The sequence below is a fragment of the Haliotis asinina genome, chromosome 16 (genome assembly GCF_037392515.1).
Source record: "Haliotis asinina isolate JCU_RB_2024 chromosome 16, JCU_Hal_asi_v2, whole genome shotgun sequence".
Lineage (NCBI taxonomy): Eukaryota > Metazoa > Mollusca > Gastropoda > Lepetellida > Haliotidae > Haliotis > Haliotis asinina.
In genome coordinates, this window is record NC_090295.1 from 3,092,265 (window position 1) to 3,116,348 (window position 24,084).

Below are 24,084 nucleotides of genomic sequence, written 5' to 3' on the forward strand. Positions count from 1 at the left end.
ATCATCACCCTGTATTAACTTTCTACTGTAGCATAAATTCATCATCACCCTGTATTAACTTTCTACTGTAGCATAAATTCATCATCACCCTGTATTAACTTTCTACTGTAGCATAAATTCATCATCACCCTGTATTAACTTTCTACTGTAGCATAAATTCATCATCACCCTGTATTATCTTTCTACTGTAGCATAAATTCATCATCACCCTGTATTAACTTTCTACTGTAGCATAAATTCATCATCACCCTGTATTAACTTTCTACTGTAGCATAAATTCATCATCACCTTGTATTAACTTTCTACTGTAGCATAAATTCATCATCATCATGTAAGTAACAGATCAAGTTTGTAAACTACACTTATGGTATACCCTTCCCGGTGACTGTGATGTCACATGCATTGTGACATCATTGGACAGTTATGACATTGGACATCATGGCATTAACTGTCAGTTCATCTGATGACTGGGTCCGAAATGACCCTGAAACATTGTGTGTCAAAGAAATGAAAGACGATTTATTCATAAAAGAGTCTTGTCAATGCCAAAAATGTCTGGAATAAATGAATATATTTCACATCATTGGAGAGTGGTGACCTGTTTTTGCATGGATTATTTGCAAAACAGGCTCCTGAACATAATATTGAGGCAGACCATGAACAAAGACCTAAATTTGTACATTGTGTGAGAGAAATATAAGGTTTTTCTATCACAAAAGTTAACAAGTGTCTGCCACAAATATGGCAATGTCCTCTGCCCGTAAAGAACAATGAAATGCTGACAACATTGACCTTGGAAATAAGGTCAAGGTCACCAAAACTGAGAGGTGTTTGTGTAATCTCCTAATGTAGGTTGTTATCAATTTTGAAGATCTTGGGAACAACAGTTCATGAGATATCCCGTTAACACGAATCAGACGTGCATATGTACATACAGACGCTGATGAATACATACTTCCCCACGGATTTGGTGCAAACGTTACGAGAATCTGAAAGTGGTAAAAAAAATCATGGCGACCTTGAAAATAAGGTCGAGGTCACCAAAACTGACTGGTGTCTGCGTGATCTCCTAATGTAGGTTGCCACCAAATTTGAAGATATTGGGTACAATAGTTTATGGGATATCGCACTAACAAGAATCGGTACGTTCGGACGCCGCTGAATACATAGTCCCCTGCTATGCATTGTCACAAGGGACAATAAATGATACTTCAATGACACAGTTTACATACTGATAATGATTAATAACTTTTCCTATTGACAATATTTCTGAGTATCAATCCTGAAGGCCAGGTCTAATTTCAAGTGTATCATGATCAATGAAATATTACTGGAAGGAACAATTAGGGAAGCACCTATCAGTACAGATTCAACACACATACATCACATTCAACAGTGTCCGTACAAATAATAAATGAAATGACATGATTATGCAAAAATATATACACACTAAGAGAACCCAAAGAGTATCACAGAAAAATTCAAGCGTTCCTTTATTATTTTCCAGTTTTCATCACCAAAGCGCTACTCAAAGCTGGTGATGAAAACTGGAAAAAATCAAAATAACGCTTGAATTTTCCTCTGATCCTTTACTTGTTTCTCTCACTACATGATCAGGAGGTCACTGACCTCATGTGTAATGTCAAATGCTAAATAGCATTGAAAAGAGTTTGGAAGTCACTTTGGTACAAAGCTCCTTACTGGAACAGTAGTTGATGAAAGATGCAGATAGATAAATCTCATTAAAGCTCCCTCCCACTCCTAGATTCTACTAAACGAAGACCTGAGGACATCTCTCAATAAGTCAAAACGACTGGGCAGAGTTCCTTCCATTTACCTCATATTCTTTCTTCCACTGATTAACAGAGGTAATACTAATTAGTTCAATCCTATATATAGGACTCAACTTGGGGACTTTAAGTTATTTTTGTGAGACCTCTAGTAATTGTTAAGTTTTGTTAATGACTCTATACTATATCAACTTTTATATATTATTTGGGATGGGGGAACAGGAAGAACTCTTACCAAACAACCTTTAATCCAGCCAACAAGAGCATCATACACCAGATCACAAAGTGACAGTCAGAGTGATGCTTCTAATCATGCAGTCTCAGAAAGATAAAACTGGTATTGTGAGTGACAGATTAGGGCTGTATGACCGATTCCATCATTGTCAACGTGAATAGTCCTTGAGAAGTTTTGCTACAGAATCTCAGCCACATATACATAATATTCTTCAATTCAGTTTCGAGAATTTCAATCTACATTTTGTCAAGTGTAATCTAGATTAGAAGTCACCAGTTCTGAACTTGTCAGTGATTCCATTAGATGGGCAAACTTCACAAAAGGTCGTTCTGACATGCCCCTAGGGCTGCCCGAAGCTCTGCATCTGTAGACATGCAGCAACCAGGATTTCCTTGGACGGGGCCCAGTTGACCATAGCTTCAGAAAATGTGGGCCCATTGCCAGCCGTAAAAATTCTGATATCCATCTTTGATATTTTGACAGGGAAAACATCTGAAGATAAATTTCATACATCAAGTCTCTCTTCGTAGAGCTAAACGAGCTCCTTGCAGCAATTCATATTACAGTTCCATATGCAAAGATACAATGCAATGTGCAGAGCCAAGGAAGCCTCTTTTTGAATTCTGGAAGTTTCAATACTTTGATTTGAGAATGTTTGACATCACTTTCAATGAAAATAGTAAAATTTTGTAATTAATTATTGCCAAATATGTACAAACATGTGTCACATTATAAATTTGCACCAATATAGGTGCACCAAGTAAGTACAAATAGCTGGCATCCTGCAACTACACAGGACTATTGTACAGAGACAGCAGATACATAGTGAAATTTCCAACAACCATCAACAACAATCTCCCAAACATAAACAAAAAAAACAGTTGACTTAGAATTGGATATGACTTCATAAACACAACTTGCGAAAAAACAATCAGTTTTGAGAATCAACAACAACATGAAACATCTGTCCAGGTGTGCTTTAAAACAGTCTATATAAAGGCTTACCCTGCTATACTGAGTTTGATAAACCCTAGTAGAAGGTTACATCAGCTAATCTTTGAACATCCTATGACTGTCCAGTCAAATGCAAGACAGACGAACAGATTTAACCAAGACAAAGGCAACAGTTTAGGGTTTGGCAGGACCTACAAAATACCCCACTCACTGACACTGATCTCTCAACAAATGAAACTCCACATAAAACACGGATATTGAACCTGCAGTATATACACTTAGCATATTTTGATGAGATGCCATTAGCTGAGAATTTGGCTAGCTGACACCCTTGAATACTGACAAAAACACTATTTTCAGCAACTGTTTACTGCCAGTTACAGCATCCTCCATGTGCATCACACAGAAGCGATCTTATGCAAAATACCATTGGGAATCAGGTACAAACCTTTTCGAGCTAAAAGTTCAAACCGTATGTTTGAATATCAACTTTGTAATTTGGTAAGCTGTGTTCTGATTGGTCAATTGAAAAGGTTTGCTGACACAACCTTATAGGGTTTGTGAGAATCTGCATAAACAGTGTAACGAATAATATGGAGTCTATGCTTACCTAGACTGTGTTGAAATCATACTTTTAAAATCACTTGTGACTGTTACATTGTTTAAAACTGAGACATTTGTATTTCACTTCTGAACTGACACATCTCAATACACATCACAGTACACCTCACATCAATACACTCTGCAGTCTCTATTGACTGTCCTGCTGGATGCTGTCAGGGTCAAGGCTGGGTGCAGGTCTCAACAGTGGACCATCACCATCATCATCATCATCATCATCATCATCAGCCGGTACAACACCCAATGGGGGCTTCAACAACACTCTCTGCTGCTCTCCGATGGTCTCTCGGACACCTGCTGCAACTTTCAAGTATGTTTGATCAGGAGTCTCTCCAGATGTGCTGACACGGTCCAATGGTCCAGATGATCCGGAGCTGAACCCGGTAGGTGACAGATAAAAGGAAGGGGATGACGATGATGGTTGATCAGCTCGATGTGACTGACTGGCATCATTGATGGGGTGTTCTGAATTAGTGCCGTAGCGACTATTTTGAAATGGCTTCGCTGAGAAAAAGAAAAAAATGAAAAAAGTAATCTCATAACAAAAAGAAACTTTAATAAATATGCATTTATATATTTGATATCACAGAGTTTTATAGTTCAACAGCATTTTAAAAATTTGTTGAGTTTGTTTATTCATCTCCCATATTTACTATGAACATCACAGTGTTTCATAGAGCAGTATACTTAGCAGTTCAATGGACTGACACCAATTCATAGGTACAATCCAAAATAATCACTCCTTTGGTCCAGTAGGGTTAAATTCTACATGTACACGGACATATTATATTGGGGAGTTATTGGTAAATGGAAACATGTCCTCACTTGTTGAGAGAGGGTTGGGCGATTGTTTCCTTATTGATGCACTCAGCAATATTCCAGCTATATGATAGTTGTCTGTAAATAAACATGTCTGGTCCAGACAATCCAGTGATCAACGGATGAGTGAGTGAGTGAGTTTAGCTTTACACCACACACACCAATACTCCAGCCATATGGCAGTTCTATGTAAATAAACAAGTCTGGTCCAGACAATCCAGTGATCAACGGATGAGTGAGTGAGTGAGTTTAGCTTTACACCACACACACCAATACTCCAGCCATATGGCAGTTCTATGTAAATAAACAAGTCTGGTCCAGACAATCCAGTGATCAATGGATGAGTGAGTGAGTGAGTTTAGCTTTACACCACACACACCAATACTCCAGCCATATGGCAGTTCTATGTAAATAAACAAGTCTGGTCCAGACAATCCAGTGATCAATGGATGAGTGAGTGAGTGAGTTTAGCTTTACACCACACACACCAATACTCCAGCCATATGGCAGTTCTATGTAAATAAACAAGTCTGGTCCAGACAATCCAGTGATCAATGGATGAGTGAATGAGTGATAGTTTTACACCTTATTCAGCAATATTCTAGCTATATGGCTGCGATCTGTAAATAGTAAGTGAGTGAGTGACACTGAAAGTACCACTTTTAGCAATATTGACACAGTATCATGGAGGGAGGACATGGAGGAGGGGGGACATGGAGGAGGGACATGGGATACATGGGCTTCAAACACCATACCCATGTGGAGAATCGAACCTAGGTCTTTGACCTGAATAACAACAGTGACTGTATCAAACATGGTACACTGGGAGTGGGACACATTTCTCATCTACTGAAAATTAGTTTTAAAATGAAACATCATGGCGGATCCAGAGGAGGGGGTGCAAAGGTTTTAGTTCGTTAATACTGCCCATCTCTGGCTTTTGTCCTGGAAGTTAATTAAATGACCATTGAATCTCTCTTCAAAATGAAGTGTGCACTCCCCGAGAGTCCTGTTCCACTTGACATACATACCTGTTTGATTGTTGCACCTATCAGGGGTGCCACCATTGCAATACCCTGTTGACAGAGGAAGTCTTCATTTAATCAAAAATTCCAGAGGGGCATACGATTTCACTGCAGTTAAAATACACATTCACTTCTAAAACTTTGAGTAAAATTACCATCTTCTTGTTCATAAGTGATTGTTATGATATAAAGGAGAAAACAAATACAGGTTCCCACATAAGGGGTCAATAAAATGTTTAGAGGATGCTGTTACCAGACAACTGACAGTGGCCTTGTGACCCTGAATAGGACCCAATCGCTGGGGTTTATGTGTGAAACATATCATTCTGATACTGATTTCAAAGGTCAGTATTCTGACACAACTACACATCTTATAAAAGAGGAATGTTCAACATCTATTATGAAAACAAGCAGCCAAACTAGATGAAACCTTGCAATAGTTCAAATGTTGACAAAACCAAGAAGTGTTTCATTAAGACCATGACTATGATTATCCATTGATGGATTTTTATACCCATTAGGGAAATTCAAACTGGGTCTTCAGCGTGACAAGCAAACGCTTTAACCACTAGGCCACCCGTCCAGTCATGGACAATGATGATAATGGATGTCTGTGGCACCTTATTCTCGAAGAGTTTGTAGCCCTAAGAATTTCTAACTTTGATCATAGCAAATGTGTTAAGAATGGGCTTAAGAAGTTTGTAGCGCTACGAAAGATTCGAGAATAGTTAGCTTGGTCTCAATCTTGAAGCTTTTCAACACTCATCACAATGTCTAGGAGAGATTATTATTATCACCCCATATAACCCAAGCTGCCTGTGAGGTGCTAGACGGTTAACAGTCACATGACATCCCACCAGGTACCCATTTTCTGCTGGGTGACAAAAGCAAGGATTTAACAAGATGTGATAATGATACACTGACATCAACCAAGCTTGACCAACCAACAACTCATAATGACAAGCAAGGTGTCAAAATACTACAGCGGGTAATGTGAAATGTCCATTACTAAATTATAAATAAGCTTAATTTTGAGGATCAGAAAAAAAGTATTCTGGAGGAAAAGGTTGACTCACATATAAGGTACACCCTCATGAGCAATTTTTCTGGTGGCAAAATAGAGGTGGCGTACCTCAGTTCTGGTTGGTCTGACAGGGATGAGGTGACCTACCTCTGTTCTGGTTGATCTGACAGGGATGATGTGACCTACATGAGTTCTGGTTGATCTGACAGGGATGATGTGACCTACTTGAGTTCTGGTTGATGTGACGGAGATGAAGAGGCTTACCTGTGGTCTGGTTAATCTGACAGGGATGATGCGACCTACATGAGTTCTGGTTGATCTGACACGGATGAGGTGACCCATCTGAGTTCTGGTTAATCTGACAGGGATGATGTGACCTACATGAGTTCTGGTTAATCTGACAGGGATGATGCGACCTACATGAGTTCTGGTTGATCTGACACGGATGAGGTGACCCATCTGAGTTCTGGTTGATCTGACAGGGATGAAGTGACCTACGCGAGTTCTGTTTGATGTGACAGGGATGAGGTGGCCTACCTGTGGTCTGGTTAATCTGACAGGGATGATGCGACCTACATGAGTTCTGGTTGATCTGACACGGATGAGGTGACCTATCTGAGGTCTGGTTGATCTGACAGGGATGAAGTGACCTACGCGAGTTCTGTTTGATGTGACAGGGATGAGGTGGCCTACCTGTGGTCTGGTTAATCTGACAGGGATGATGCGACCTACATGAGTTTTGGTTGATGTGAAAGGGATGATGTGACCTACGTGAGTAGTTCTGTTTGATGTGACAGGGATATGTGACCTATGTGAGTTCTCTTTGATGTGACAGGTATGAGGTGGCCTATCTGTGGTCTGGTTAATCTGAAAGGGATGATGTGACTTGAGTTCTTGTAGATCTGAGTGAGTGAGTGAGTTTAGTTTTACGCCACACTCAGCAATATTCCAGCTATATGGCGGCAGTCTGTAAATAATCAAGTCTGGAAAAAACAATCCAGTGACAACATAAGCATCGATCTGTGTAATTGGGAACCGATGACATGTGTCAACCAAGTCAGCGAGCCTGACCACCTAATCCCTTTAGTCGCCTCTTACGACAAGCACAGTCGCCGTTTGTGGCAAGCATGGGTTGCTGAAGGCCTATTCTACCCCGGGACCTTCATGGATGTCTGGTTGATGTGACACGGATGAGGTGACCTACCTGAGTTCTGGTTGATCTGACAGGGATGAGGTGACCTACCTGAGTTCTGGTTGATCTGACAGGGATGATCTTGACCCCCATGTGTCTGATTGGTTTGGTTGATCTCTGACTGTGAGTAGGAAGGTGGTAGATGAGGAGGATGGTCACCACCACTGTCTGTACTGTCATGAGCAGTGGAGGAATTGGAGGGCACCCGTGTAAGATCTGTTTATGCAAAGAGTTTTATTCAGTTAAGACAATAACATAACATGAGGATGTAACCTTTTCCATAACAGCTTTAGGCTGCTAGTCTGAACTTGACTAACTAACCATCAATTTCACAGAATTTCAATTTCAGTCTGAGAGGCAGGAGTCAGGTTGATCCTGAAACTGGGATATTCACAGTAGAAGATTCAACTTGAGAAGTCACTCACATTTCAACAGTTCGGCAATGATTTCAAGTATGCTACTGGCGACACCCAAAAGTGTCATGTGAAACCAACAGGCATAGACATATTGTCAGGATATACCCAGGACAGGTAGAATGCCAGGTGAACCCCACAGACACAGGTGTAGTGCCTGACAAACTGTACAAGCACAGGTGTAGTGCCTGACAAATCGTACAAGCACAGGTGTAGTGCCTGACAAACCGTACAAGCACAGGCAGAGTGACTGGTGAACCCCACAGACACAGGTGTAGTGCCTGACAAACCGTACAAACACAGGTGTAGTGCCTGACAAACCGTACAAGCACAGGTAGAATGCCAGGTGAACCCCACAGACACAGGTGTAGTGCCTGACAAACTGTACAAGCACAGGTGTAGTGCCTGACAAACCGTACAAGCACAGGTGTAGTGCCTGACAAACCGTACAAGCACAGGTAGAGTGACTGGTGAACCCCACAGACACAGGTGTAGTGCCTGACAAACCGTACAAGCACAGGTAGAGTGACTGGTGAAACTTACAAGCACAGGCAGAGTGACTGGTGAAACCCACAAGCCTGGTGAACCAATAAGCACAGGTATAACACCAGGTGAAACCCATAAGCACAGGTAGAGGGACTGGTGAAACCCACAAGCCTGGTGAACCCATAAGCACAGGTATAGCACCAGGTGAAACCCACAGGCAGAGATATAGCCAGGTGAAGCTCACAAGTACAGGTATAGTACCAGGTGAAACCCACAAGCACAGGTAGAGGGTCTGGTGTTCGTAAACCCAAAGGCAGTGTATGAAACTCCTACAAAAAAAACAGGAAGCCCACAGGGCTGATAACTAAAAAATGTTGCCGGCCCTGTTAACATGTAACCAGCCCTGTATTAAATATAGGAAACTGAGATATAGCGTTAAAAGAAAGTAAGTAATGAATTACTTGCAATGAGGTAAACTTTAACATGTGCAAAAGTGAAGTTGATAAATTTCTGACTTGGTGGTCACTGTTACTTCATTTAGTGTCGCTGCCATCAGAAAAAAAAGACATTCTTCAATGGCTGAAAAATTCTCTGGGTCAGTCACATTTAGTGTTAGATAAATGGGTGGGTTGATCTGTGGAAGTTACAGTTTGATTGATCATGAACTATACAGACATCACCTAGCTACCATAATTGTAAATTCTTTTCGAAATATTTCTCATAGTTAATGACATGGTCAAATATATACCCTTGGAAAATGTGTTGATGCACAGGGCCGGTTCATAATGTAATTTTCTGAATAAAATTATTATTTTATACTTATCCTCACTCATGCTTAATTGCTTATCTCCTCTTGACTGGCAAAGGTATTTGAATACCTGAAATCCCTCGGAGTTCCCTTCCAAAAGAAGCAGATGTAAAATACACTCACCCACGAGTAGCTACCCTTTTCCTACGCAAATAGTCTGGTGACCGACCATGCTTGTTACTCTCTCCTTATAAATCACTCAAAATGAGAATTGTTAAAATCTAAATATTTTAGATATTTAAATACTTATCTTACCATAGGTCTATAGCATATTACCTCAAGTTTCGCTTAGTAGGTGATCAGACGGAGTTGAATTGCATTTAATCTTGCATGGCTACCTCATAATCTACAACTGTCAGGATACAGAAGTATCTGGAACTCACCACTGCGCATGCGTGCAGACTCCAAGAAAAACTTCACTTTTACTTCGGGAGGGAGTTACCGCCCTATGGTAAGGTAAGTATTTAAATATCTAAAATATTTGGATTTTAACAATTTTTTTACTAACCTTACCATAGGTCTATAGGATATGGATATAACAGACTGGATGGTGGTGAAGGATTCCACAGGACCGTCGGCGTATAAAACCAATCCCACATGTGCCTCGGGGAACCAGAATCAGAATAGCAGGTCAAGTACTAACCACCGGAGGGGTACGGTATCTTAATACATAAGTACAGGACCCCTATAGACCATGGTAACATCGTGCCTTAAAGGGCGGCAGGACGAGTAAGTTGCTGCGCAACTACTAATGGTCCGAAAGACTGCAGCCCCTCCACATCCTCTACTGCTAAGTCCCGCAAATAGTGACTGGCAAAGACTGTTGAAGACCTCCAGAAACACCGGACCATAATGTCTGGAACAGAGCAATTCCTGTGTAAGGCCATCGTTGAGGCTAACGCCCGAATCTCATGTCGGTTGTTAGCCGATGGATGAGGAAGATCCTGTGCATCATTCGCCGCCAAGATGGTCTGCTTCAGGCATAAAGCTATAGTGTTCCTAGTGACTTCCCCCTTTTGCTGTCATGGAAAAGGGCAGGAACAATCTCTTCCTGGTTCCTCGACAAGGAGCGGATTTCTTGATGTACAACCTAGGAGCCTGAACCGGACACAATAACTGCTCCTCTCTATCCTCTGGTCTGATGACTGTCGAAAGAGGTGGGATGGTAAATAATCTGGTTGGCCTGGCAGCTGATTCTTTGCCAGGAAATCCCAAGGGAGGCCTAGATGTGCCGCACCATGTCTGATCTGTTCGGAGCAGATCCTGGTCAAGTGCGTGATTATCGCTCGCTCTCGCTGCTGTCGCTAATGCCAGTAAAAACACTGTTTATCTGGTTAAACGGTCAAATGAAGTCCTGTCCAGTGTTTCGTAAGGACGACCCCTCATGTGCAGAAGCACAACATTCAGGTCCCACACAGGTGGCCAGAACTTCACCTTCTGGTTCTCTAGTTTAAACGCCTTCAGCATAGCGATCAATTTGGGGATCTTAGAGACCTTCCTCTCACCCCTGACAGCCAATACTGTATTCAAAGCTGACAAATAGGCTCCAATAGTACTCCCTCTAAGCAGCGCAAATAAAGCAAAAACTCCGCCAGGAACTGGGGCGATACTGATAACGGGTCTTGCGACTTCTGGGCACAGAATTTCTCGAAAGTAGCCCACTTGTCATTGTAGAGTGATCGGGTGGAAGCTCTGTGCACCCTGGCAATAATCTTCACCACTTGCGACGAGTAACCTTTGGCCCGCAAAGTCCTTTGTAGAAGGTCCAGGTGCATAGATGCAGTTTTGCCGGGTCCAGGTGCAACGTCTGACTGTGGGGATGGCGCAGCAGCTGCTCCCACTCTGGAAGCTGGAGCGGACTTCTTCCTGCAAGATGGCATAACTCTGGGAACCACATTCTCGCTGGCCACCAAGGCGCGACCAGAACCAAACAGATCCTCCCTGTGAGCCTGAGTTTTGCCAGGAACTAACTAGCACCGGAGGTGCAAAGTCTACACGTCTAGTCCTTCCCAAGATATTGACAGAGCGTTGGTCGCCCAAGCTGCTGGGTCTAGTATTGGAGACATGTAAACCGGAAGTTGAGTGTTGAACTTCGTGGCGAACAGGTCTATCAGCAGACATCCGTGATCCTGGCATAACATTCGAAATATCTCCGAGTGGAGCATCCACTCGGTTGGAGACGGCTTCCCTGGTTGCAAGAGTGCATTGTCTAATACATTTCTGCACCCTGGAACGTGACGAGCTCTTGCCTCGATGTTGTTTGCATCTAAAATGCTGGCTAGGTGAAACGTCTGATCCAGTAAGGACTTGGATCTGGTTGTCTCTTGTCTCAACATCAACCACACCACTGTTGCGTTGTCTGACACTATCAGTAGGTTGGAGTGGCGTAGTAGCGACGCCCAATGACTTACAGCCCAAATCACAGCTTCCAGCTCCAGACTGTTCATGTGCCAACTTGCCCCTGTGTCGGACCAAAGCCCTGAGGTAGTTCGATCATTGAGCTGCGCACCCCATCCCTGGAGTGACGCGTCGACAAATAGTTCATGGTCCTGCACGAACTTGCTCAAACAAACTCCTTCGCAGACGTTCAATTCGACCGTCCACCAGTCCAGGTATTTGTGCAGATGTATCGGAAGCAGCAAGCACATCTTGACATCGTCTGTCTGCATGTACGGGAGCAGGAACCTCTGCAACGCCCGTAACATCAGGTGACCCCTGTGTGTTAAATCTTGTGCTGATGTCAAAAGGACCAACACCTGCCACTCTCTGAGGAGTAATGGTTCCGACAATCCCCTTGCCACAAACTGGGAGATCTTCCCTCACCAGTCGAGCGGAATCCTCACTCTATCAAACTGTGTCTGGAACATGCCTCTGATGAACACCAATTCCTGCGTGGGCTGTGAGTGTGACTTCTCTTGGTTGATCAACCCCCCTAGCTGCTCCAGGAGATGGATGGTGAAGTCTAGCTGTCTGCGTAGCAACTGAGGCTCGAACTGGTTGAGTAGACAATCGTCTATATAAGAGTCGAATTCTATCTGCCTGAGGAGAAGAAAACGAGTGATGGGTGTCGTAATTCTGGTGAATAGCCATGGGGCCGTGGAAATGCCAAACGGCAGGACTTGCCACTGGTAATGCCGACCCTCGAATGCAAACCTCAGGAATTTCCTGCATAAATTGGGACATGTAGATAGGCATCATGAATGTCGAGACTGCACAGCCATGTACCCGGCGTCAACTTGAGGCGTAACTGTTCTAAGGACACCATCTTGAAACGAGGAGGCTCAATCAGGTACCGCTCGTTGAATGCTGCGTTGTTGTGGATCATCCAAAGCTTGTTTGAATCCTTCTTGGGAATAAGGAAGACCGGAGTGAAACCCTGGTGAGAGGAGTGGGTCGGGTACCTCCTCGGTGGCACGTTTTCCCAGCAGCACTGTGATGTTGTCCTCCAACAGCTGGCATTTTGACTCCGAGTTCGCCTGTGTTTCCGGATGTGACGTTAAAGGTGGAGGTTGAATAATCGGTAGTCTGTAGCCTCTTTTCAGAATTCCGGTAACATAAGGATCTTCAAGGATGAGCCAATTCTTCCAGAAGATACATAGTCTACCACCTATTGGTGTAGGGAACACTGGCACGGCTGGAGGCAGGAGGTCCCAGTCGTGACAGGTGACACCCTCAATGTCTAGAGTAGAGGCGCTTCCCCCTCCCTCTGCCAGGGGTGGCGGAGGCGTCCCTGCTTGTATCTGCTGGCTTGCGCCGCTCAGTCAATGCGAATCTCTGGTGAATGCCGACCTGACGGATTCTCTCCTAGGAATGTAGCATCTTTTGCCTCTATCTTGTGTCCCCGATTTGCCACGAAAGGCAGATCATAGTGCTTCAAACGCCCACAAAGACACCTCAGTATTCCTCAGATCGGCATGCTCCTTGTATACCTCAGGGATGGTATTCCCGAAGAGAGCTTGTGAAGAGAAGGGTGTCCTGATCAACTTCTGCTTAAACTCCTCCTGTCAAGAGCATGCATCCAGAAGACTCATTCTGTGGACGACCGTCATCATTGTCAGCGCTGTCCTAATGTGTCCCAATAGGTCATGCAACACCCTGTCTTGCCAGATGAAAAGCGATGACAAGTGCTCCAGCCTTGACTCATTATGCTCTGTCAAATCCGCTGCCACTGCGGACATGGCTGACACCAATGCTGATACCGGTTTCAAAATGTGCCGTAACTGTATCAATTGCCTGCAGTCTCGAATACTGAACCTTTTACAAAGTGGAAGAGGACAGCCTCTTGATGGCTTCGTCTAGCACAGCCCCTCAATCTGTGAAGTCCAAACTGTGAACCTTTATTCCTGCTTCTTGGCCTTGGGTGCTCTGATAGTAGCGTTCAGAGATAGTTTAGCAAAGTCCTCGTTCAGAGAGGAAATGGCATCTGCCACTATAGGGTGAGGTGGTATCATCAGCTCTGGTTCAATTCTAATGGTTCTGTCGCAACCACTCCCGATGCCGGGGAGGGGCAATCCTGAAGCCTATCTGCAATCCAGTCATACATCGCTGATAATGGCAGGTATGACCCCTCATCTTCATCCAACTGAGTGGGGTCTTCCTCATAATCTGGAGAAAAACTTTGCTCCTGATCAGCCATCCACGAAACAGTGGACTTGCGCTCTGGCATCTGTATTCTACGCGTCGACTGTCTGGCCTGTGGGGACACAGCTCGAGACCTGGACCGCCTATCCCTACGTCTACGGTGGAGGGATCTGCCTCTGCGAACTGGCGATCTAGATGGTGAGCGTCGGCAAGCACTTGATGAGCTGCTCTGAGGGCTCCTCAATTGTGATCTCCTAACACCCATATGTCCAGTTCTCCTTCTGTCACTAGTCACAGTTCCGGCGCCTCCCGGTACTCCGAATGCTAGTGTGTCCGATCCTGGCGTTGCTCTACCAAACGTACACATAGTCTGGGGTGCGCAGGTAGGCGTCAGCATTGGCGCACGGTCGTGCTCCTTCCTTTGTGACGTCTCTGCAAAATCCGGAGGTGCTCCAGTCAGAGGCGTCACATACTCATGAGGCGTCGCTGGTGCCATCGCTGGGGCTGGTATCAGAAGAACTCTCAAAATCCGCTGCACCTCCGGGTGCGTAAGGGCGTCCGGCCTCGCCAAGTCCACCTATCCTCCCGTCTGGCATCGGAAGCAGCATAGGCGTTGGCGTCGGCGCTGCTCTCTGAAGTGCTGAGTGCTATAGGCTCAAGGGCGTCTCCACCTGAGTAGTAGTCACCACCGCCGTTACTGGAATCCCTGTTGAACTTTGATTCTCCTGAGTACACGGAAGAGATAATCTGGAAGCCGATGACAAAGCTGGAGATCGTGACATCTTACATAGCTGCTGGGTCTTTCTCTTCCTTACTACTTCCAAGTGCGCCTTGAAGTCTTGAATCGACAGGTCCGAGCACGCTGCACACTGTTGTAGCAGGGAGCAAGGGGTGCTGGTCCTTGCGGGACTTCAAACCTCTACAAATCTCATGCACAACAGCTGTAAAAAATCAAAACAACAAAACGATAAGAAGGGTGGAAGACAAAACACCCTTATCATGAAATGGACTGTTCCACATCGTGCTACACACTTGATGAAACGGGTGAGTGAACTCGGGGAACTGTTAGTTGGTGCGCAGTGACAAGAGGCCCAAACTGATGAATGCCAGTGACGTCCTCCGTCCATGTCTCATAGAGAGTGGTTAGCAAACACCGTGTTTGCCTTCCAAGAGCAGCCCTCCATCATAGTTGATAGCCAGCAATTTCCATGTAGTGTTAGTGTAGAGGCCAAGGCTCTGACTTCGTGTGGGTTGGAGGCTCATGGAGGATCCAATCCTGATGCTTCTCAATATAACAGCTCGGATCCATACTGAGACAGTGTTGCAGGATACTTCCGTAGGTGTCTAAGGAGATATAGGGATAAATAGGCGCTTGAAACGTTGTCTTCTAGACTTGGTAAGTGTGAGATATATCTCCAGTGCTCTGACTGGACATAATGATAGGTCTTGAATATCATGAGGTCCTAGGATAGAAGATAAAGCCGGCATGTGGAATGGTCTATCTGGCTGACCTGGCAGTTGATTCTTCGCAATAAAATCCCACGGCGTATCGATGTTGTCATTCTTCATCTTGTAAGTGTTAACTTCATTGGAGTCCTTGGATGGTGAGACTAAGTCCAGGCCATTCATGATCCACGATATGTCTTCAGAGTCTGAGAAGAGGACTCCTTCCGGCGACAATGCTTGGTAGTATCTTATCTTCACCTCTCCGTGAGTGCGACGCATTCGATGGATGCCGACGATCATGCTTATGTGAGTCAAGGTCTGAAGGGGACGACAAGTGCTGATAACGCCTTTGACGAGCTGGGGAGCCTGCATTGACGACTAGACATGTGAGTGCACTCATGTGAGACAGCATCGATACTTTTGCGAGCGTAATAACTCATGTGAGTGCACTCACTCGACTTAACTGGATCTCTCTCTGGAGATGACAGGGACGACGGTGATGATCTCAAGCGGCTGTGTGCATATGCCTCCTCTTCATCTTCTGGTGTGAGTGCAGATCTAGCTGAGTGCTCACACTGAGCCACAGTCAATGTTGTGGAAGATTGCAGTCTTCATTCTTCTTCAAAACGCTGCTCCATCAAGCTCATCATATGCATGGTGAACTGCTATATGAAGGCGTTTGTGTCAAATGGCTGTGTTGAGTGTAGTGACGGCCGAGTTGTAGAGTTGTCTGCTGCAATGACCAAGGCTGCTGATGAAGTCTGTGTTGTCTGATGATGCAGTGGGGGTCGATGTAGGTGATGAACCACGTGGACTATGTTGGTTGATATTCTGTTCACTGCGTAGAATCAACGGTGGCTCGTCGAAGATGTGTCGTTCCTGTAGAGGGACAATCTCTTCCCCAAAGGATTTCTTCGTTGAAGCATGATGATTCTGTGATGACTTCGATGAAGAGGACTTTAGACTTCTTAGACTGCGATGGCCCTGTCTCTGTAGAAGATCTCTTCTGCGGTTTTGGGGTCAACTCGCTGGACCCCAGACCTAGCCCCGGAGAAACGCCAGACTTGTCACTGGAATGAATCTCAGAAGAAACGGATAAACGGTTACCCAAATTTATATCACTTGATTCAGACATGACTAATGCAAGCCAACGTTGCCTGTCCCTCACATGTCTGTGAACAGACCGAATTTACAAAGTAAATTCTGAATCAGATAAATTTCTGCAATATTTACAACGAATAGCAGAACATATGGACTTCCACGCCAGACAAACTAAATGCACTTCAAAGACTGACAGCCGTAATCTACACGGTAGACATGATTTCAAATCGTGAAATACGTACTAAATAAACAGGCAATTAGCACAAAATTGACAAATTACAATGCATACAAATAAGCCAAAAACCGCATACAACATAATGTTAGTTAAAGGACCAAAATGATTGAAAGACTTATCGCCGTAACCGGGACCCTATGTGCCTCCAGCCGCCCTCGTCGGGCGATAGGTAGAGAGTAAAGAGCATGGTCGGTCAGCTGACTATTTGCGAGGGAAAAGGGAGGCTACTTGTAGGTGAGTGTATTTAACGTTCGCTTCTTTTAGAAGGGAACCTCAAGGGATTTCAGGTATTCCACTACCTTCACCAGGGAGGAGGAGATAAGCAATAAGCATGAGTCAGGATAAGGAAAAATAAATAAAATAGTAAGCCCGCCATGTAACTAGCAAGCACTTGGGCCGCCATGCAGACACTATTTCATACACTGCCAAAGGACACTGCTATCGAAGTTTATTCATCTGTTACCTACCTTCACAGTTCCTCTTTCTGAACCATCCAATTACGAAAATGATCAGTAAAATCAAGATCAGGGTAACAAGCGCTATGAGGATGCTTGCCCAAACTGGGAATTGAGATAGCGTCCTGAAATACATGAGATTCCAGTCATACAGATAATCAAACTGTCACAGAGTTTCCTATTCAGCAACACAAACAAGAAAGTTTCAATCAACACTGAAATCAATACTTGTTCTGATCATGGTCAGGTTAAAGGGAGTGAAACTCCCGTTATTTATTGCAACAGAACTGAAACATCATAAAACTTGATCATGGAGGACGATATGAGATTTATTCAATTGTTTTTTGCTCACCTTGGATCAACTGCTTCATCTATGTTGGGAACATTAGCTTTTTCTGTAAATTACAAACAATGTTTGTTAATAGGTTGTGGAAACAGCCATTATTTCTTGCACGTTATTTCAGACCAGTTAAATGATTGGGAGTTTGTTAAAATGGTAATAAGGAAATAGTAAGTGAGTATGGTTTTATGGTGCTTTAGCAATATTCCAGCAATATCAAAGGCAGGACAAGAGAAATGGGTTTCACACACTGCATCCCTGTGGAGAATCGAACCCAGGTCTTCAGACCCAGGTTTCCGCCCCCACCGTGCTTGATATGAATAGAAATGTATCGGTTATGCAATCAAATCGTTAGAATCTTAGCTTAAGTCGTAATGACAGAGGTCAATCCAATATGACACTCATGTGACGTACAAGATTAGTATGCACCTACACATACGTTGACCATGTGGGAAATAAAAGCAAATACTATGCAATAAATATTGTTATCATTTGCCAGACACACAGGCGACTATTAAATGAACTATTGAGTCATGTCATGATGTTCTGGTCCAAATTGTTTACATGTGACATGATGCTAGCACTCATCAACTCACAAACGTACAATGTACCATCATGGACAATTCACCATTTCTCACTTACCCCTAATGGTTGAACCAGACATGGGGGGTTTTGTTGGCACTTCAGTTGGCACATTTGTTGGAGAAGTGGCTGAGTTTGGATTGGGCACACTGAAAATGTAAAACCAGTTTAAGCACAAGAATAACCAAGGCAGAGACCTAACACCTGAGACAGGTATGACTGACTGAGTTTGGTTTTATGCCACTTTCAGCAATATTCTAGCCATATGGTGGCAGTCTGCAAATAATTGGGTCTGGATCAGACAATCCATTGATCAACAGCATGAGCATCGACCTACACAATGTGTCGGCCGACTCAGTGAACCTGACCATCTGATCCCATTTGTCGACTGTTATGACAAGTATAGGTTACTGAAGTTCAGTTCTTCAGTACAGTCGAACCCCGTTTACTCGGATCCCAAATATCCGGAAACCCTGCCTTCCGGACGATTTACGTTCATTAAATGTACTCGCTTAACCGGACCCCACTCTTCCAGACCAGGACAACAAATTTTCAAATCATTCCCATACGTTTCCATTGAAAAAATGATCCAGCTATCCAGATGGAAAGATCTGTGCAATGTGCATGTGTATGCGTCATGTCAATACTATTTACCGCATGACTATGTGATTTCATTCTTAATCTATGGGAAGGCATCTGATGTGAATTGATTAATTAGCCATCAAAACACTAGGGACGTGTGTCACTTGGGTTGTTAATTAGGATTTGTGAGGACATCTCATCAGTAACGAAAACACATGCTAAGTAGGATTACGGTAAACTACACGGTAATTGTACTGTACATAACACTTATAAATCAACCCCTAAGTTAAAAATAGCTTGCCACATGATCTAAGTCATGTGATCCCATCCGGAAATTTACTTTCTGCAGACAGCATAAGTTCGACGCAATGACATATGTTTTTAGGGCAATTAAATTTTAAAAAAAGTATTCAATTGCAAAATAGAGACTTCTGAGCATCGATTTACGTTTTTCATCTAACTTACCACCTGAAGCTCCACACGCTACATGATTACGTCCGAGACAACCAGGCAAATGGTAACCTGTGTTCCGCCTTCCATGTATTATCAGTACACTTATATGTTAGGATGATTCAGTGTTATTACTACTGACTGTTGATTTATTGATATACGTACATGAAATTTCATTGCTTTTACTTTATATGCATGTTTTGCTTGTTTGATCCAGTAGCTGTTATTCATAATATTTCATGAAAAGATGGGTCTTCAGTAGGGATTTGAAAGCGTGAAGGGAGGTTGCTGTTTTGATGACTATGGGAAGACTGTTCCAAAGTGAAGGAGCTGCGAAGCTGAATGCTCTGCGACCATAGTTCTTGAGATGTATATATATTGTATGTATATATATTTCAGAGACTGGATGTTAGCCAACAGTCAAAGATATTGGTGTTTGATTTTACATGTCATTTCCAACTATTTATTCCCATCTTTTTTGTAGTTAAATCATTCACAAGCCATGCCGATTTCGATTCCCCACATGGGCACAAACCGTGGAGCTTATTTCTAGTGTCTGCCAATAAATATATATATAGCAATATATATAATATGTTTATTTCAGAGACTGGATGTTAGCCAACAGTCAAAGATATTGGTGTTTGATTTTACATGTCATTTCCAACTATTTATTCCCGTCTTTTTTGTAGTTCAATATAGCAATATATATATATTTATTGGCAGATACTAGAAATAAGCTCCACGGTTTGTGCCCATGTGGGGAATCGAAATCGGCATGGCTTGTGAATGATTTAACTACAAAAAAGACGGGAATAAATAGTTGGAAATGACATGTAAAATCAAACACCAATATCTTTGACTGTTGGCTAACATCCAGTCTCTGAAATAAACATATTTTACATATACAAGCAGTTCCTAAACTATCTTCATAAAATAAATATGAAGGGGTCCAAAACTATCTTTATCATTTTTTAGAAAAGTAATCTAGACTTGCATCATTTTGCAGACTTGCATGGGCTGCATTGATACATTTGCTTCAAGGTCTGTGTCGATTGCTATGCCTGGTATTGAACAAAATACTGTACATGTCACGAAAAGGAAACGACCTTGAACCCCAACCCCAAGACCACCCCTTGTATGACAAAGGAAGCACTTGCAACAGTTACCATCCTTGGCATTCCCATACACTCGCAAATTACCTCCCTTTATTTCAATTTACATATTTTTACTGGCTTCTGGCAAACTCAGAATGCAAGTCAGCAGCCAGCATCTCTGTTATCTATTGCCATTTTTAAGTTTGAAGTGAATAAGCTTTAAGAGCGTGAGTTTGAATTGAGGGAGCATAAGCGAATTGGTGGGTTCAAAGTGAGTGAGTGGGTGATGTGAGTTCAAAGCGAATGGGTGGTTGTGAATTGAGTGAGGACTTACCTGATATTGTTGACTAAACTTGTAAGTGAGGACATTGCCTTACATGGCCCACATCCAATACCTGGACGGTGGGTACCCTCTGGACAAGGAACACAGGCACCTATCACCATAAAAAATGATTAGTAACACTTTGTTGTAATTTACCAAAGCAGTAATACATGAAAAACTCAAATATGTTTTTGTTTTTTCAATCCTTTCACTCAACCCTCTCCTGAACACAGTAGTCTAATTTCTGCATGTGAAAAGTATCCGAAAAATGATTGAGAGCAGACAGACATAAATGTAAGATAGTAACTTTCCTTACAAAAATATTCCTGAAATAGTAAAGGTTAAAATTCATTGTAGAAATTCAAAATCAAAACATGAGATGCACACATTTACCCTATAAAACACGTATATTTTCTGAATGAATTCCATTACCTTTATTTGCTCCTTCACTCTCACTCACCCACACCTCGCTCGGTCAATTCACACGCTCTTCACACTCACTTCTCTCACTTGTCTACTCACTAGTAGTATAGAGAATGGTGATTCAGGACCACATGGGTACACCAGGTCTAGACGCCTCCAAACAGTCCATAAAAACAATAATTAAATGAAGATTAACATTTGTAAATAGATCCTTCACTGTCCTTACACTGAAATATTTATCCTTTCTGATGGAGAATACAACACATTCAAGCACGCACTATGGCAACAGTATGTTGCACTACACTATCGCCATCACAATAGGCGTTCCTCCTCAATAGTCACCACTATTAATAACTCACCGTTCTTGTGATATGTGTTTTCTTCGCATTTTGAAGGGAAAAGCGTACAGGCGTATTGGTCTCCATAGTAACAGCGTGACTGATCACATTCACACTGACCAATCTTGGACAACGATGGAATTGCTTCTGAAATGTCACAGGTGGCTTCCATGAGCTTTTTGAAAAAAGACCCAGTTCATTGAAGCTTTTCCTTTTACAACTGATGCAAAGAAATGTGAGTAAATGTGTACCTCCTCCAATAATTTTTTAACATCTTTAGGACCCAACATTAAAATCTGACACTACTAACTTCATCACTATCCAGGAGTGTAAAGGCTAAGATAATGATTGATATGTAAAAGCATCATTGATAGGAAAGTATTATGATTATTGATATGAAAATTGTGTCATTGGTATCATTCATTAGCTCTTGTGACATAAAAACTTTTCATTTTTCCCCACACAGTATACAAATTTAGGTCTATATTCATGGTCTGCCTCTCAGTTATGTTCAGGACACATGCTTTGTTAATAATCCATGCAAAGACATATCATCACTCACCGTTGAGGTGAAATATATTTATTCTTACACTATGTTTCGGCACTGGTTACATCAAAGTTACTTTTCTGATATTTATTCATAACATTGATAGCCAATAAACAATCATCCATCGCTACTGATCTGTATGATCTCAATGATCTTGTCAGGCAGGCCTAGTACATAAAACAATCAAATTTTGCACTTTTTTACCCAATGTTTGTACTACATTCACAGGGATAAGTAAATGTTTTTGTGGGCCAATGCCCCACCAGGTTAAATTTGGGTGGACCAATTCTTGATAGGTGGGTCAAAGTGCCCCACCTGGTTAAATTTGGGTGGACCAATTCTTGATAGGTGGGTCAAAGTGCCCCACCAGGTTAAATTTGGGTGGACCAATTCTTGATAGGTGGGTCAAAGTGCCCCACCAGGTTAAATTTGGGTGGACCAATTCTTGATAGGTGGGTCAAAGTGCCCCACCTGGTTAAATTTGGGTGGACCAATTCTTGATAGGTGGGCCAATGCCACACCTGGTTAAATTTGGGTGGACCAATTCTTGATAGGTGGGTCAAAGTGCCCCACCAGGTTAAATTTGGGTGGACCAATTCTTGATAGGTGGGCCAATGCCACACCTGGTTAAATTTGGGTGGACCAATTCTTGATAGGTGGGTCAAAGTGCCCCACCAGGTTAAATTTGGGTGGACCAATTCTTGATAGGTGGGTCAAAGTGCCCCACCAGGTTAAATTTGGGTGGACCAATTCTTGATAGGTGGGTCAAAGTGCCCCACCAGGTTAAATTTGGGTGGACCAATTCTTGATAGGTGGGTCAAAGTGCCCCACCTGGTTAAATTTGGGTGGACCAATTCTTGATAGGTGGGCCAATGCCACACCTGGTTAAATTTGGGTGGACCAATTCTTGATAGGTGGGTCAAAGTGCCCCACCAGGTTAAATTTGGGTGGACCAATTCTTGATAGGTGGGTCAAAGTGCCCCACCAGGTTAAATTTGGGTGGACCAATTCTTGATAGGTGGGTCAAAGTGCCCCACCAGGTTAAATTTGGGTGGACCAATTCTTGATAGGTGGGTCAAAGTGCCCCACCTGGTTAAATTTGGGTGGACCAATTCTTGATAGGTGGGTCAAAGTGCCCCACCAGGTTAAGTTTAGGTGGGTGTTTAAAGTTTTCAGCCAAATGTTTATTCTTAATTTGTCAGTAAATAAATTGTGTTCATAAGCTCATAATTTTTTTCTGAGGCTTGATCACTCATGATCATGAACGAAAACCAAAACCGAAAAATACCAAATGAAAGATTTTTAGAAACACACTTTTGTTGGCTGAGCTTACTACAACAACCAGTCAATAATATTACTGCATGCGGATAAAAACTGGTTCACTTAATACTCTTGTAACTATGGCAACTATGGCAACTATGGCACCACTTGACATCCCTTTAAGTCGTGACTATGACACTATGAGAGACGAGGAACCAACAGGTCTCCTGGAATAGATTTTGAGATGTTCCCCAAACATGGCTAGCTGTTCCATTTCTGTGGTTTCAGGAGGCAACCAAAATGTCTGTTAGTGGCCATCCATATTTTGACACATCCTAGGTTTATCCCTGCATTGATGATGTCATACAGCTTTAAAAATAGTGGATGTGATGATAGAAAGCGAAATAGAAAACACAGGAATTGAACATGAGTCTTAAAAACACTTACCTACTGAGCCACATAGCGCTGAGTTTACTGAGATAGTGGTACCACTAGGATCCTACCTTCAGGACAAACTTGACGGTAGCAGCGATCCTCTTCGGATTCGGAGGTAGAGTTGGAGAACTTCACCAGTCCATGTTTACACTTAACACAGGTATCAGGTTCACCATCTTTTATACATCTCTGAACTCTAAAATCTAAAATTCACCAAAGTATACACAAAAAAAGTATGGAGTATGAGAGTAAGCAACAGACTTGATTTTGAAGAATTGATGAAGGGTATTCCAATAATATCACTGCCTCTCAGTTTCATGAGGCACGAAAGCCGGAAACATTTTCCGACATTTACTGCCAGGTTGAGACTTACAAACATAGTGTTCACAATCCTACAAATATATTCGACAAAATCTTGGAACTGAACCTTCTTTCATACGTTTATGACATGTTCAAGCAAAGCAACTTCTACATCAGACTGTAGTACGTTAGACAACTTGGTTTTTATTTGTCGTTTAGTGTCACA

At 42.8% G+C, this 24,084-nt stretch overlaps 1 protein-coding gene across 1 annotated transcript in view; it reads right to left on the minus strand.

Annotated features, from left to right (window-relative positions):
* Positions 1-1,994: 1,994 nt before the first annotated feature.
* The window catches only part of LOC137268416 (uncharacterized), a 71,606-nt gene continuing 49,516 nt past the window's right edge, over positions 1,995-24,084 (minus strand). Inside the window, exons 4-12 of the mRNA XM_067802983.1 lie at positions 23,627-23,761; positions 21,338-21,463; positions 20,568-20,667; positions 18,168-18,256; positions 17,538-17,580; positions 17,198-17,310; positions 7,712-7,876; positions 5,451-5,495; positions 1,995-4,104 (exon numbers count right to left, since the gene is read on the minus strand). Coding sequence (XP_067659084.1) covers positions 3,731-4,104; positions 5,451-5,495; positions 7,712-7,876; positions 17,198-17,310; positions 17,538-17,580; positions 18,168-18,256; positions 20,568-20,667; positions 21,338-21,463; positions 23,627-23,761 — 1,190 coding nt within the window. The 3' untranslated portion in view covers positions 1,995-3,730. The remainder of the gene's footprint in view (positions 4,105-5,450; positions 5,496-7,711; positions 7,877-17,197; positions 17,311-17,537; positions 17,581-18,167; positions 18,257-20,567; positions 20,668-21,337; positions 21,464-23,626; positions 23,762-24,084) is intronic.